Below are 16,107 nucleotides of genomic sequence, written 5' to 3'. Positions count from 1 at the left end.
TATAATCCAATAAATACATTCACTTTTTTTTAAGTGGGTGGATATGTCATTTATAGACTTCACCATAAATTAAGAGTATAAAAGAAAATGATTAAATTAATTCGCAGGTCCCATACTTTTTTCCAATTGCCTAATTGTGATTATCAAAAATTAATTACAAACACCTAATTAAGTTAATTGCTTGAGTTTCTGACATTTAATCTGTTTTTCTTTCTTCATACTTAGCTTCCTAGTTTCAATTTCAATCTCGAATTAATCTCTTCTCAAAATCGTCATTGTTTGTTTAAGTGGGAACCAACAGTCTAGAATATAATCAGGCCCCCCTTGCCTTCCTCCACTGTCTTATGTTGTGGGAAAATGCCAATAGCTTTATTAACGAACCTATCATTTCCTATGCAGACAGTGGTCCTTCGTGGCTAAAAGATTAAAAGGGTGCAATTTTTTTTTTCTAAATTACCAAATGGAAGTAAAATTTAAATTAATACTAAAAAGAAATAAACCATAAAATCGCCTATGACTTCTGATTAAAAAATGGTAACTTTTTTTTTCTTTTCTACTAAAGTGGTAAAAAGGTTTACAACTTTTTTTTTAATAAGGTATAAGACTTCTATTTTTTTTAATATAACTTTCAAGTCATAAGTATTTTTTTTTTTTTTTGTTTTAGAAGTTGGAAAACAAAAGTCATAAAAAAATTTATGAGTTTTTATTCTGAAGTAGTAGGTTATCCTGGGACTTATCTCTTTTTGGGTATTAATTTAAATTTTACCGCATTTGATAATTTAGAAAAAAAAAAAAAATTCACCCTTTTGGTCGTTTAGCCAGTCCTTCTGGATATTCTGCATCATGATATCAAGTCATTATATGCACATTATCTTGGTAAAAATGATGCAGATGTGTGGGCTTGACTTGACTTGACTTTTAGTTAGATTCTTTCCCTACATGGTTCTGGAGTTATGTTTAATTCAAGTGCTAATGCCTCTCGGGACTCTCGTGTTTCTGCACTTTGAAAGGGACGATAGATAGGTAAACAGGATTTACATTACAATTAGTCATCTTTTGAGTCATTGTCCTTTGTTAAATTTTGAAGGAACTGAGCAGTTTAAAGAGTTTCTATTACTTTCACCAATGTGACAGTACTGATAGGTACTCTAGATTAGGCAATGCAAAACAGAACTTCACTATAGATTGGTAAAAAAAAATCTCCTGAAAAAACAAAGATTCTTTCACCACACCTGTGTTTGTTGAAAAAATTGACGAAGATGGAGTCAAAACATTACTTTCTTGGGACTGTCTCTAGTAGAGGACTCGCTTGGGCAGACGGGGATGACAGTCTATCAACCTGTAGGCCTTTTGCATTTTCCTCTTTTGATTGTGCCCACAATACTGTGTAAAATCCAATGGCGATTACCACTGCGCCAATGACACTAAAACAATGGAAACACACAAAAAAAGCTTTGTTGATAGCTTCATATTTGATAACAATAGAAAATAACTTTTTTTTTCTTTCTAGAATAAGATAGTTACCTGCCAACATGGAGTGTTTCACCAAGGAAGACAACAGTCGAAAATGCGGCAGTGGCAAAGAAGAGACCTCCAATGACCCAGTTACTGGTTGCAGCCAACAAAGATGGCAATGGTTGTGATGGAGAGGGTTGAGTTCGAAAGCTGATGATGGGACTTCCCTTGTAAAGGGTCACGAGTAATGCTCCAGCGATGGACAACACTGTGCCCATGACCTTGATCTGGCTTATTGAGCTTCCAATATTCAACTTCTCCATCCTATAATATATGATATGGTTTTTAATTAAGACAGTAAAATAATCTAACATCATGGTTTCACAATCGTCCTTAGAAACTCTAGAAATATCTTAGTTCCAGTTCTAATGTTGAATGCAACAACTAACAAGTAACAACATAGGATATGTTTCTTTTTCAGTTTGGAATGTTCCAAAATCAAGTTGGAGAGTAAACTTAGTTTTGCGACATGTTTGATTACCTTTAAAAGTAAGTTTGTTCATTAAAATTTTGTCTGAAAACTGAGAGAGATATAAGACTTAGATTGGTTTTGCAAACACAAATTACAAGTTTAATTTACAAACTTTAATTCAATCATGATGAACATATATTATTATAAAATCCGAGTTATAAATATAATTATAAACATTATCTTGCAATGTGTTCTGTTCTAGAAAACTCCTCATCCATGTTGTTATTATTGTACAAAGTAAAAGAAAAGAATGTAATTATATTAATTGCCCGAGGATGACCGCTAGCACAAAAGTGATTGCTGGAGTCAAATTGCTCATAGCAGATCCAAGAGTGGGAGAGCTGTAGTCAATGCCAGTGAAAACACAATTCTGCATGACAGTTATGCTGCAAATGCTCCAATGAACAAAATTCTTACAATTTTTCCTTATAAAGGACCAAGAAAAATACTAATAGGAACAGTATTGTGTTATGTTACTTATTTCAAAAATTTGAAGTAGCAAGTTGAAGGACATTATAACTTTTTAAAATTTAGAAAACTTGTGAATCCACCATACAAATTTATAGCATATTTGGATTGGTGGTCACAAACCAAAATCAATAATGAAATTATGGTGAATGTGAAACAATTATACGTTGTTTTGGAAAATTCATAGTAACACCGTGATTTTAAGGTAGACATCATGATTTTAAAGTGTATTCAAACATATTTTTAATGTTGATGACAAGTAAAATAAGAAGAGAAGATATTTATAAAATTCACTTAATAGCGAAAAAAGAAGACTAGGGAAAAATTGTAAATTCGAATCTTCCCACTAACAAACAAAATTAATAATTAATATTTGTAGATAAAAAAAAAAGAAGAATAGGAAGAGAAAGTGAGAGAGGGAGTACCTGTTGATGAAAAAAGAGGAAGAGAGGAGAATGAGAGTTGCAAGGGCGTTGGAGTAGACAACAAAGACGAAGTGGTTCATTCCTCTTGACATGGTTGCTTTACCCAACGTGGTGAGGCCAACGTCAAGCCACTCAACCGCTCCAGCATTATTATAATAAAATAACATACACAAATCTCTTTTCATTTTGAATATTTCATCATTTCTTATTTATTATTATCTTTGTTTCTATTAGATCATAAATTTTTTTCTCTCGTTATTTCCTCTTTCTTTAAGTAATAGATAATATATTAGATGCTTATCAAACATTTTAAGACAATAATGCTGTAGTGATGGTACAGAACCACCATCACTTTCGTTCGAAACATTCTCCCTCTCCAAATTTTACTTATTATTTTGTCCAAATGTGTTTGTGCTGTGCATGGATCCACTGATTGGCCAAAAACTACAACCACCTTTCAACGAGAAAATTTGATATTCGTAGCATATTAACTAATATAAAACTATACTACTTGTAAACATTTTTAACTCAGTTTTGTTATTTAAATATAAAAATTAATATCATACATATCATTCAGTTATTTTTCTCTCTTACTTTTTTTTATATGATTGTGTATGCATTTCAAAAAATATATTTTTGAAATTTAAATTATATCTTATTTTATTATTGTTCATAGTAGTACAATTTTGCTATTCAAATTAACTTATATAAGGTTTGAGTTACGCATGCCTTTTCAAACTAGACTATACAATTGTAATAATGTGAAGAAGAGACGTAAAGTTATTTTGTGCCACCTATTTTCTTTTTGATTCTCCAATTGGGGTTCAATTTCAACTTCAACTTCAACCTCGCTTTCTTTTCTGCTCAACATGGCTGAAGATCATCTCCTAGAAGAGAAGAAGCGAGTTCGGAACCCTTTAGTCCCCATTGGTAAAAAAAAATGCCTATCTATTTTTCCTTTTCCTTGCTCTTCAATTTTACCTTTTCAATTTCAATTTTCCGCATTTTTTATTCGTTGTATTAGACTACCCTTTTTCATGTCTCTGTTTATTTCCTATTTTTAAAAAACTGAAAAGAGAATGGGATTGAGAAAGAGTTCAAAGGGTTTATAATAAGGGAAAAAAACTCTTTGGTGTCAGACAGTTACTTTATGGATTTGGAGAGTTAGGAATTGCTGTAATATGACCTTAGGAGTTAGGGTTTAATAAAGTAGGTGGTGGGGTCTAATGTTGTGGAATTCGGATTGCTGTAACAAAAGAAGTTAAAGAGAAAATATGAGTGGTATGTTACTGGAATTGTCTAATGAGAAAATAAAAAAGATAATAATTTGGAGATGTCCCTGATGAATAGAGTTGAAAATTTATAGATTTATAATGTTGCACTACCCATATGTGTGAGGCATAAATTGAAAAAAAATAAGAATGACCTATTTTAATTGGCTTCTTGATGCGCTGAATCTGCTTATATGTATGTCATCAGGATTTATATTACCTTACCCTTGCTTTCTGAAGGATGATATGTGAGTGCAAGAAATTTACTTAGGTTGCTGAATTTTATACTAATTGTTGAATCTACCAACTTTGAGTGTGATCAATCAAGTTATTAAGTTGTTGTTTCTGATCACTGGATGCTAATGGATTTAGGAAATGAATCTGGTAACTTAGGTGTTAGAGTTTTCACTTCTAGTGTGTGAAAAAGGAGTCTCTTTTTTCTTTCTAGACTGATGAAATGTGAAGGACATGGGGTGTAAGTGTAATGAACGCCCTTTCTCCCTGCACATGAATATGCAGATAAAATTGCCTCTATTTGCATTTGCAAAGGAAGAAATAAGGAATTTGATAGTTTCAAATTTAAATTGTAATGTGCAATGAAATATGAATTGGCATTGAGGGATGCAGCAAGTTTACATTGCCTGGTGATTGGAGATGGCTAATCTTAATGTTTTTCTTTTGTTTGGCAGTTGGATTGGAACAGGTTCTTCTTTGTGATTGTCTTGTCCTTGTCATTCAACTTATGTTGTTTAGTTTCCTTTGATTAACTTTGCTGTGTTAATCAGTTTTAGACCAGAAGTTAATGAGGACTCGTGTGGTCGTCCAAGGTGCTCATGGTTGGCACTGCCTTTTATTATGGAGAAAATCCTCGGCGGACGAGTTAAACTTTGAATGACCTGAAACAAAAGTTGAAATTTGTAATTGCTTGGTGTTCCTTGTTGTATTTTTTGTGATAAAGAATTTGGTCATTTGAGGACCAAATCCAAACCCTTGCTGCCGACATCTTTTAATTTTTTCTCTCACAACGCATAACGATTGAGTTCATCTGTATGTACTTTTATATATAGTTCCTTTAATCAAATAAACAACTCTCAGTTGACTCTTACTGTCCGTAGTAGGAGAAATGGAAGTTCTTGATTGGTTGAAAAGAAATAGGAGAGAAGTGGAGTAAAAGTTTACTTTTTGAGGGTTTTTTGTCTGAAAGTAAAAAGGAAATAATTAAAAAAATTATAAAAATACTTTTTAATAAAAAGTATATTAATAGTAATTAAATTTAGGATCCTTTATTACATAAAATAATAAATTAGAAAGACACTTGCTTTGTTTAGTTAGTTTTATTAATATTATTTTCAATGTATTATTATTTAATATATAATTTTTTTAATTTTATTTGATTTTATATGTTTTTATTTTGAATAGTTTACATATTTATATTTATATTTTATCAATTTATAATTAAATATCATAAATTAACATATAAATTATTTTCTAATTTTTTTAAATTGATTTGAATATATAAATTATTTTTACTCTAATTATTTAGAGTAAAATTATTCATAAACAAGATATTAAAATACTTATTTTTGTTATATTAACATTATTTTCTAAGTACGTATGGTTGGTAAATAATTTTTTTTTCTCTAAATTATCAAAATTTATAAATTAAAAAATATTTAATATATAAATATTTTAATTTTACTTAAATATTTAGATTAAAAATAATTTGTATTAAAATCAATTTTAGAAAATATATAAATAATTTACATATTAATTTATGAAATTTAATTATAAATTGGTAAAATAAAAACACGTAAATTGTTTAAAATAATAACATATAAAATGAAATAAAATAAAATTAAAAATAGTTATTATTAAATATATTTAATTTATAAATTTTGGTGATTTGAAAAAAATTAATATCTTTTGATTAATGATTAAAAAAAATAATGCTAATATATTTAACTAAGTGTTTTAATAATTTATTATCTTATCTATAGATAAATGATCATGATTTCAATTTTTATTAAGATATTTTAAATACTATATCAACAACTTACATAATTATGTCAGCATCAATATGCTATATTAAAGTTAATATTTGACTTTAAGGACTAAAATTATTTATTTTAGAAAATAAGAAAACTAAATATTTTGATTTAAAAAAAGAAAAACAAAAATTATAGATTTAAAATTATAAGAGAATCAAAAGTACAATTTAACTTTTTATTTTTCACCGTGACCTCCCATTTAATTGATTAAGCCTATGGGCCGGGATACAATATAATTGATTATGGCCATGCGCATAATAATTATATTGCATGCCATATAAATATAATTGATTAAGCAAGTGGTTGGGAGCAAACGCATGACTTCCATTTATTGAAAAACATAAGCGAATGCAGGAGATAAATTATATTCATGTTTTATATATTTGTTTTATTATTATCCTTCATATAGCATGAGCATTCAAACCAAAACAAAAGACAACATACTAGGAGGGTATTAACATCAATAACTTCTAAAAGACAAAATTTCTGGCACTTTTCCTCACCTGAGGATGAATGTTAAATCAAGTGGACTTCACAGAAATTTCAAATTTTGTGTTTTTATTTCACTAACAAACAGATGAAATTCAAAACTTTCACTCACTTTCTTCCTACTTGAGCTTAACCAAACACATTGTAAAAGACTGAAGAAGGAAAACTAGTAAATCCAATAATTGCAAAACTAACTCTTATGATTTGACATACTTCAATGTATTGTAATGTTCATGTAACTTTAACAAGAAAAGTTACTAGATGTTGCCTTCCTTTGGGTTCCTATCCTTACTTTAACATGTTTTTTCCCCTTTCAAATGAATTGTTAGAGTCATTTTTTGCAACAATATCCAAACAACTAGAGTTTCTTTAGGCAACACTATGCTTAGATTTGTTTTATTTTAAGTGAGTGTCTTTGCACAATACTAATTTACTCAGATTCGTTGTAGCTTGTTTTGGATCGCCTTAATTAGATTTGGGTTGTTACTAGACAAGTGCTGATCTACAAGGAATAACAAAGGAGAAAAAAAGTTACTAATACATATGTGTAAGTATAATTTTAAATGTAACATAAATAAAAAGAAATATGAACCTAGAATCTCAAATAAATAAAAAATAGTTTAAGAATGATATATTTTTTTTATCACTATGGAAAAGAAAAGATTGGGGGACAAATTACATCCCAAATACTTGAGTTACAAGACATTTGTTTTATCATGTGTATTACTTGATTAACAATGGAAAAAACAAATAAAATAATAAATTTTATTAAGATATTTTTTTAATATTAATTATCTTAATATAATTTACATCATTATTATATTATTATATTTTATGAGAATTCAAAATATAAAATATATATAAGTTAACTAGTCAATAATATAAATTTAAAATATATGATATGATAAGATTTTTATAACTAGTAAATAATATCTATTCAAAATATATAACATGATTTAGTTAGATGATGTGAATTTGAAGTAAATAGTATGATAAATATTATATAAATAGTAAAAAATGTAAATTTAAAATATATGATATGATATAATTATGGTAGCTAACAAATAATGTACAGAATACCTTGGATTAGATATAAACAAAAGTTCCATAATTTTCTGAATAAAAAAAATTGAGTTTTTTCAAATTAAACGCGCAATAAAAATATGTGTGAAATGAAATAAACCCTTAAAATAAATAAAAAGGGATAGAGGGGTAGTAGTAATTAGAAGCACATACCAGAAAAATGGTGAAACATAATTGCCACGTTGCCGTACCTTTTTTATAACACGTGGTATGTCCCACGTAGGCCTTCTATCTCGCTCACACCCACTCCCTATATATTTGTTCTTCCTCAATTTCTTTCTGATCTTTCTTCCTTCCAATTCCAATTCCAATTCCATCCAATTACGAATTACTCTCTGATCACAACGCCATCGCCAAAGGGTTTCAGGCAAGCCATCATTTTCCCCAAATTATACTTTCACTTCTCGCATGTATACCAATCCACTTTTCCTCTTTTTTTCTTCTGTTGCCTTTTGATTTTGCACTGATTCAAGCATGCTTGCCATTGCAAGATTGTTTTTTTCTTTTCTTTTCTTTATGTTTGGTTAAATGGGTCGGCCATGGATCTTTGTATCGGAATCTGTATCAATTCTTTCTGTAACATTGTTGGTTGGTAATATTGTTTTTGTTTGATTAGCGCTATAATGCCTTTTCGCATTTTGCTTTTCATTGCCGCTTTGGTGGCTGGGAAGTTGATCGAAGTAGGATAAGGAATTCTGGGTATTTGCTCGTGTTTGAAATGGACGCTGTCGTTTGCAAAAGGTTTTACTTTAATGTATTTGCACTTGGTGCCACATTGTGTATCACACACTTTCTATAGCTCCTTTTCTGCATATTTCGATAACTCATGAGACCATTTCATTATTTGCTGTTGTATAGTGTTCTCTCCTTTGGACCTGTTAACTTTGTGTTTCGATACTCTGAAGGATGATAATGTTGGTCCACTTTTTATTCAAATAGATGCTTGTCTGTCTCATTTTGATAGAAATTTTCAACTCGAAGTATTCTGTCCTTCTAAAATAAGGCTATTGTTGTTGTTGAAGTATTCTTCTGTACTAATTTGAATTTGGAATAAGTTTGCCTGTAATGTAAACTTCTAAGAGTATGCGCTGTGATGAGCAGAACTATGTACAGCGTGTTTGGTTGCTCAACCGTGAGAATTAAAGTGTGTCATTTCAATGCATCTAATACTAGCTTTTGCGTTATTCCTATGAACTGGACGTGGAAATGTTATAATATGAATTGATCCAGAGTCCAAACACTCGGATAGTGTATACCTCTAGAATTGTGTCTATGTTTTTGTCTAGTTTGCTTTGTTCATTTTATCCTTTTCTGTTTGGTCCATGAGTAATGTGTGTTTGGTTCAACTTATTTTGGAAAAATAACTTTATGAGAGAGCTTTTAAAAAATAAGTGATTATTTCTCTAAAAAAATCTATGACAAATATGCAATGAAAAACATTGATATATCTTAAGCAAGTTGTTGTCCTTCATATATACTGCCTCTAGTTTTTTCTTATAGGAACATTTTGGGCAGTTTGTCTTGGTTCTTTTTATAAGACCCCCTGTAAATTGTCTACTGCATTAATTGCTTTATTTATTTATTTTTATAAAAACACCCCTAAAACAGGGTGAGCCCTAGTTCAAGGATGATTGATTGGTCATGAGCAATGATCCTCCCTCGTACCTTCACTTAGCAAGGAGCCTTTTGGCACTGGGGTACGTTAGTTTTTATAAAAATACCCTGAAATGGAGATTCAGTAATTAGGTGGAAAGAGATTAAGAGAATGGAATTCCAATAGTTTTAAAGGTTTTTGTCAAAAAATTATACAAATTGTTGACAAGTTTAGTACCATTAACTCAATTCCTTAATTCTTTGAAAGTAGTCAACAGGTTCATATATGTAGGACTAAGGGTATATCTTGTTTGGATCCACATTATTGAATGAAAATCTTTTGCTTTCTTTTTTTTAGGTTTTGTCCTTCGGTTTGTATCTCATTTTTAACTTTTGCATCCAATCTGTATGTCTTTTCTGTTGTTGAATGATATTTTGAACTTTCAATGTAAAAGCTTATTGCTTTGACTCTCGACTATTTTCATTTGATAGTGTCTTTCTTTACTGATGTGACTTCTTTTTATGTATGAATAGAAACACATCTATTAATCCTGATGAGGAACAGTTTCTTTTGCTTGGGTTTTGTGCTTTTCTATGTCATTTATCAGCATATGGTGAATCTTTGTGGGCAAAATTATGTGTTGGTTTGATATGCAGGACACCTAAACAAATATATTGTGATATATCAAGTTTCCTCATCCTCTTTTAAATTTAAACTGAAGTGAATTGAGTTTATATAGGCAGCACATTGAAATTGTTTTTTGTTTTTAAACCTTTTGTTGTGGTGAAGATGGTGACAAATATTAACTTTCCTTAATTTTCCTTGTAGCAGGTTGAAATAAGTGATTTGTTGTAATCAAAATGTCATCTCCAAGCAAGAGAAGAGAAATGGATGTAATGAAACTGTAAGTAGATTCTTTTACTGTGTTTATGGTTAAATTATTTTAAACTGTTCTTGAATTATTTGTTATAGCCTTGTTTTTATAAGTTATTTTGGGATTCATGATAAAGAAAAACTTCATTTTTTATGATGGTAAGGTCACATGGTGTGCATGAAACATAATCTGTAAAAGTAATGATTTCTCCTAAAAATCAAACAACAGGATTAAGTGATAAGAAGTAAACTTTAGAGGTAAGTTGAGAAAGGGCAATATTTCAAGGAAAATGCATTTTACCCATTTATTAATATTCATGACAGAAGGCATGATTATGAATTGGCCGTTTCTATTATGAAAAATCAACTGGAAGTGAAAAGCGAATTCATCAAAGCGTGAAATATCAAACATAGAATCCAATAGTAAACTTAAAAAAAAAATTGCTTGTGATTTAAGTCCATCACATTACATATTAGCACAATCTGATTTTTAGTCATAATAAAGACATCACTTTTTTTATTTGGAATAGGGATCTGCAGATTACTAAGAACAATTGAGGAAATTAAAATGAAGAAAAATGAACTTGCTTACTTAGTCTTAGTCTGTTGGCAGTTTCTGTGAGAATATCAGTATGATAATAATTAATAACCCCACCCTCTGCGCCAAAAATAAAAGAAAAAGCTGCTGCAATCTTGGGTAATTTACTAATTTCTCATTTGAGTTGTGTGTATAACATGAATTTTCATTTTATTTCATTGAGATGCCTCCAGGCTGAAGCCTGAAGGTAAATGCAGTGTGGCTTCTTATTTGAGGCAAAAGGACTTTGCTTTTCTGTGCAACACCACTGGGGTGTCTTTGCTGGTGTAATGCCATCTCATTTCCCTGTGATAGGACCAAAAACGCTGCTTTATTAATGATTTTATTTTCTAGTGCAACATTATTCATTTAAATGCTGATGATTGAAACTAAACTGCAGCATGTAATACTTTGCTGAAGTAAGTTCTTGTTACAATCAATCTCCTTCCCTCCACTTTCCTTTTCTATTGCAAACTTAATTTTATATCCATTTTATTTCCAGCAATTATATACTTTTCTCTTTGCTGTGCTGTTATTGACATCAGTCAATTAGTGCAACTTTGTTGGTCTTGTAATGTGGCAAGACTAAGTAATGACAATATGTTGGTGTCTTGGTGGCAATATCATTTATGCATATTCTTGTTACATAAATAAAAAGTTGTTAGGCAGAAAGATGCAGTAGTATTATTTGGTGCCATATGGTGCTTATAGGCTATGGTATCATAGTAGACTGGTACATGTTATAGACACATGATCAGAGAGCATGGACAAAATTTGAATTAGTTTCTAAATTTATGGCTAGAATATCATGGTTGAAATTGATAACAGCAATTGATGATGAAGGCATAGGCATGGGGGATTGATTTAGTTTAGGAATATGTACCTTGAATAAAAACAAATGATAAAAGCCCACTACGAATAAACTTTTCAATAAGTACTTGTAGGAGAAATAAGGTAAATAAACCTCATTTCTCTCATAAGCCAAAAACAATTTATGCAGTTCAACTGTTTTAAAAGCTCTCTCATCTAACTTCTCCAAAAGTTGAGACTTGAGATACATACATTGATTTTAACTTATGAGAGAAATTTCATTAATTTCACCTCCTTATTTTCTTCTCCTATGAGTACTTGTTAAAAATTCATCCAAACAGGCCAAGGGTTTGAACTTTTTGAGGGACTTGGCATTGATCAAACAATGCTAATAATGATACTATCATCAGTATAGAGTTAGAAAGTGTATGCAAATGCAAGTACTAATTTGTAGATGCATGCATGTGATTTTCCCTATTATATCTGTTGGATGAACTGAGACTATCACTCTAAGCATAATATTTACATCTTACCCACTTGTACATGTATGCATGATTTACTCATAGCAAAATCTTCCTAGTCATATTTCTCAAATATTCCTTACTTTTTTGCAGGATGATGAGTGATTATGCAGTGGAGACTATAAATGATGGACTCAATGAGTTCAATGTGGAGTTTCATGGTCCAAAAGAAAGTACAGTCAAAATTCTATGGTTAACGTAGTCTTTTGTTTGATGAAACTGTACATGTATATGAAGAATTAGTTACTAATCAAATGCTTGTTAAATAAATGTTTCCCCTTTTGTTTTTCCTTTCTCAAGAAAAAAAGGAAGGACAAGACAATTTTAATGAGAAGTTCGTTTTATTTCTATCAGCATAAATTTCCATCAAATAGTTATACTTCATCTTCTAGCTTGACATTGATTTCCTTATCTTTGAATGAGCTGAGCACAAAAGACTAATTACCCGTCTTTAAGCTATTTGGTTGTTCCTTGATTTATTACATTCATGTGATTTTGCAGGCCTTTATGAAGGTGGAGTCTGGAAAATTCGTGTTGAGCTTCCTGATGCTTACCCGTACAAATCCCCTTCTATTGGCTTTGTGAACAAAATATTCCACCCAAATGTTGATGAGCTGTGAGCACTTCATATGCTATTAATCAATCTTTCTTTACTTTTTTTGGGAGAATGTTTTTCCCTGCAATGCAGTTTCTGTGCTGATCTGGGTTGGCAATAGATTATTACATTTTAAATTTTTAGATTTGGGTTCCATGATATGTCATAACTGCTTTCTTTTATTTATCTAGAGAGAAAATTGATTTTCTGTTTCTATTTCATTGTTTTGGGATTTTCTACAAGAGGGAAATGATATTTCTTAGAAGTATCAAGTCACAGAAACAACTTGCTATTGGTTGGTGTTTTGTGTGCACATGGATTATGACTGATTCTGCTCTGTACGGTTCATCAACTGCAGATCTGGCTCTGTATGCTTGGATGTCATTAACCAATCTTGGAGTCCAATGTTTGGTAAGCCAGTTATAGACTTTCATATTAAAGTTGCAAGTACCCACCATCTAAAGGTTCTATTATTTAGTCATATTTCTTGTGTATCTATACTGAGGTATATAATTATCTGAATGAAATTCAACAGGAATATGGAATGTCCCCTCTCCTTATCCGTTTAATCTGTTATGCTTTTCATTTCTGATGGATGACCAAGGTTTCTTGTGTTTTTCAGATCTTCTAAATGTTTTTGAAGTTTTTCTTCCCCAACTCTTGCTTTATCCAAATGCTTCAGATCCTCTCAATGGTGATGCAGCATCGTTAATGATGAAGGATAAAAAGCTATATGACCAGAAAGTTAAAGGTGAGCATATTTGTTTGTTATGGGCTACTTTTTCTGGTAATTTAAGACAAGTATTATAATGGTTTTTCTATTTTAGTCTATGAATATGATCCAACTCCAGTGTGTATGGCCTGCTGACTGCCAGTGTCTGTTTGGTGCACGAAGTTGTGCATAGTGCATAGAATTGGAATTTTAATTATAATGTTAAGATGTACTTTAAGAATTGGAATAATAATTTTAAGGTCCAATTCTATGAAATTATAATTATAATATAATTAAAACTTAATTCTCAATTCACAGTTCCCAACCCTACCCTCTGAATCAAAATTACCTCACCCCACATTGCCCATTTATTTTCCTTGTTTTTGCTGCCCCTACTGCCATTGCAGCTGCCACCCTTGTCACCACCAGTGTCCCTTTTACCATGGTTGCTGCCTGGCATTATTGGGTGCCACCACCACCCCCTTCATTGCTGCCGATGCCTTTGTTTACCACTGCTGATTACTATTACTACCATTGTTGGCTTGTTGCTGTCACCATTGCCACCACCACCTCCTCCTGCCCCACCACCACCAGCAACTGTTCTCGCTGCCACCACCTCCTCCTCACCCATTGATATTGTTGTTATCATCACTATTGTCTCTGCCACTAATTTTTCCACCATACCACTACTCCCTCATCCCACCACCGATGTCATCACCTCATCAGTTGTGGATCAAATTCATAGTTAAATTTGATGGAGTTCTACTTTAGAATTGCAATTTTCATCAACAATTTTGATTGCATGCGCTTTGAGGACCCTTGTTGTAATCTTTCGTATGAATCTCCTACACTAATTGGTTTCTGATTGACTAGCTTAACATCCTGGGCGAATCACATCTGGATTTTGGTTTGTAATGATAAAGCCTTCCTTGTGCTCCAGGACCCTATTTTCCCCTCTTTATTCTCTTAACACCCAAGAAGTTGTATCATGCAATGGTTTAGTACTACATATTTTGACCAAAGGCTGTAAATTATTCAAACGTGATGATACTTTTTGTACCCAACACTGCTTCATATATTTCTTAATATTTGGATATATTGTCTAATAAGTTATGGTACCATGGTTTCGTGAATGGGGGCTATTTAATGGTGACAAAAGATATATAAAAAATTGCTGTGCTATTTGTGGGGACAGAGTATTGTGAGCGGTATGCTAAGAAGGAAAACATTAGCAACTCTACAGCTGAAGAGAGTGGAGATGAGGAAGACATCAGTGAAGAAGAAAGTGGATCTAGTGATGATGAAATTCCTGGTCGCGCTGATCCTTAAATGGGTTCAGTGCTCTTCCATTTATATACCTTTAAATTAAAGGCTACATGTAATACCAATCAAAGCATTATTACATGATTATTACTTGTTCAATTATATGAATTAGGATTATTTACACTATTTTTTCTGTCTGTAAAATTACAATTCTCATTCGTCAGTAATTTCATGAAAAGTCATATGAAAAGTCATAATATAATATACAGTTAGTGTTTTACATTTTGTCTTCCATTATTTGAAAACAAGAAATGTCCAAAGATACCTGTTGAAAATCTCAGTTGTTTTTCTTGTATAATTAGCTAAAAATATTATTTGCAGTTATGGAACTATATTTCTTCTTGTCAGTGGAGTCTTGATTCGTGAACACAAACAGTTTTAAGCAATTAAAAGTAGAAAAGTTTTCTTGTTAAAAAAAGTTTAATTATCCAATATAGTGTTTAAATTTATCTTTTTTAAGTGAATTTTTCAGTTTAAAGTTTATATTTTAATTCTAAAAAAATTTTGTAATTAAAATTCTTTATTAAATTTTTTTAACTAATGGAGTTAAAAAAATTTAACGGCAAAGATCTTTTGAAAATTAAAATATAAATAGGAATTAAAAAATTTACTTATTAAATTTTAGGAATTAAAATATTTATTTATTAATTATATGGATTAAAATGAATAAATTTAAAAATTATAGGGGTTAAAAAAATTATTTTGAAAAAACTTTTTTTAATGATTTTTTAGTTACTTAAAGATCATTGTCAACAAAATTAGAAAAATAATAATATTGGTTATCAAGTCTTGAGTTGTGATTGGTTGTGAAGAGAGAAATAGATTGAAAATAGAGAAAAGAGAAATAAAGTTTAAATGTTGAATTGTTTGGTTTAAAAGAAATATGTGAGAAATAAAGAAAAAAAATAATATTGTAAAATTGTTAGGTTTAGATGAAATGAGAGGATATAATTTAAAAATGTTATAAAAAAACGCAATTTTTATCTTGATAACTACTTGATCAATTTGAATGATTATAGTTGATTATTCACATCAAATAACCGATTATATTGGGCATAGAATGATGCTCATGCAAGGTTAAAGTGAACGCGGAAGGAGTAGAACACCTGGACTAAAAATGGATAAGCTCCAACGCTTTGCTTCTTTATTTTTTATTTTTTATTTTTTGCTGAATGCTCCAACACTCTACTTGTGAAGAGAGAAATACTAGAAGAGAGATAATTAAAGAAAAAAATAGAGTAGAAATAAAATTAAATATTGTGTTGTTTGGTTTAGGAAAAATAAGTAACAAATAAAGAGAAAATAAAATAATAATGTTAGTAAAATACTAT

General features: G+C 30.5%; 2 protein-coding genes across 6 annotated transcripts; one reads left to right on the top strand and one right to left on the bottom strand.

The window, feature by feature from the left end:
- Nucleotides 1–1,273: 1,273 nt before the first annotated feature.
- On the bottom strand, nucleotides 1,274–3,047 carry LOC102662846 (WAT1-related protein At5g40230). Its single transcript, XM_006601366.1, has 4 exons — nucleotides 2,839–3,047; nucleotides 2,257–2,385; nucleotides 1,525–1,779; nucleotides 1,274–1,424 (listed from the first exon to the last, which is right to left on the bottom strand). The coding sequence occupies exons 1-4, from the start codon at nucleotides 3,045–3,047 to the stop codon at nucleotides 1,274–1,276; spliced, it is 744 nt and encodes a 247-aa protein (XP_006601429.1).
- A 4,955-nt stretch (nucleotides 3,048–8,002) lies between these two features.
- Nucleotides 8,003–14,902, top strand: LOC100790685 (ubiquitin-conjugating enzyme E2 4). 5 transcript variants are annotated; one of them, XM_014769343.3, is made up of 7 exons: nucleotides 8,003–8,138; nucleotides 10,197–10,269; nucleotides 12,240–12,319; nucleotides 12,648–12,762; nucleotides 13,100–13,152; nucleotides 13,364–13,492; nucleotides 14,327–14,571. In XM_014769343.3, exons 2-7 carry the CDS (start codon nucleotides 10,226–10,228, stop codon nucleotides 14,329–14,331), a joined length of 426 nt encoding a protein of 141 aa, XP_014624829.1. In that variant the 5' UTR covers nucleotides 8,003–8,138; nucleotides 10,197–10,225; the 3' UTR covers nucleotides 14,332–14,571. The 5 variants fall into 5 exon arrangements, with proteins under 5 accessions (XP_014624829.1, XP_006600652.1, XP_040867059.1 ...); XM_006600589.4 differs by lacking the exon at nucleotides 14,327–14,571 and adding an exon at nucleotides 14,649–14,902 and having other exon boundaries at nucleotides 8,010–8,138; XM_041011125.1 differs by lacking the exon at nucleotides 14,327–14,571 and adding an exon at nucleotides 14,649–14,902 and having other exon boundaries at nucleotides 8,058–8,138; nucleotides 10,194–10,269.
- Nucleotides 14,903–16,107: the final 1,205 nt, after the last annotated feature.

Source organism: Glycine max, chromosome 17, assembly GCF_000004515.6.
Source record: "Glycine max cultivar Williams 82 chromosome 17, Glycine_max_v4.0, whole genome shotgun sequence".
Classification (NCBI taxonomy): Eukaryota; Viridiplantae; Streptophyta; class Magnoliopsida; order Fabales; family Fabaceae; genus Glycine; species Glycine max.
The sequence above is the reverse complement of the archived record's forward strand: the minus strand, read 5'-3'. Positions and strand labels throughout refer to the sequence as shown.

Excerpts from the sequence above, each read along its gene's own strand:
- LOC102662846 (XM_006601366.1), bottom strand. The coding sequence starts at position 3,047 with ATGTTATTTTATTATAATAATGCTGGAGCGGTTGAGTGGCTTGACGTT. Across the intron at positions 1,780-2,256 it reads GTGCTAGCGGTCATCCTCGG|GATGGAGAAGTTGAATATTG; the intron begins GCAATTAATATA and ends CATATATTATAG. Across the intron at positions 1,425-1,524 it reads GAAACACTCCATGTTGGCAG|TGTCATTGGCGCAGTGGTAA; the intron begins GTAACTATCTTA and ends CCATTGTTTTAG.
- LOC100790685 (XM_006600589.4), top strand. The coding sequence starts at position 10,226 with ATGTCATCTCCAAGCAAGAGAAGAGAAATGGATGTAATGAAACT. Across the intron at positions 12,763-13,099 it reads CACCCAAATGTTGATGAGCT|ATCTGGCTCTGTATGCTTGG; the intron begins GTGAGCACTTCA and ends CATCAACTGCAG. Across the intron at positions 13,153-13,363 it reads ATCTTGGAGTCCAATGTTTG|ATCTTCTAAATGTTTTTGAA; the intron begins GTAAGCCAGTTA and ends TGTGTTTTTCAG.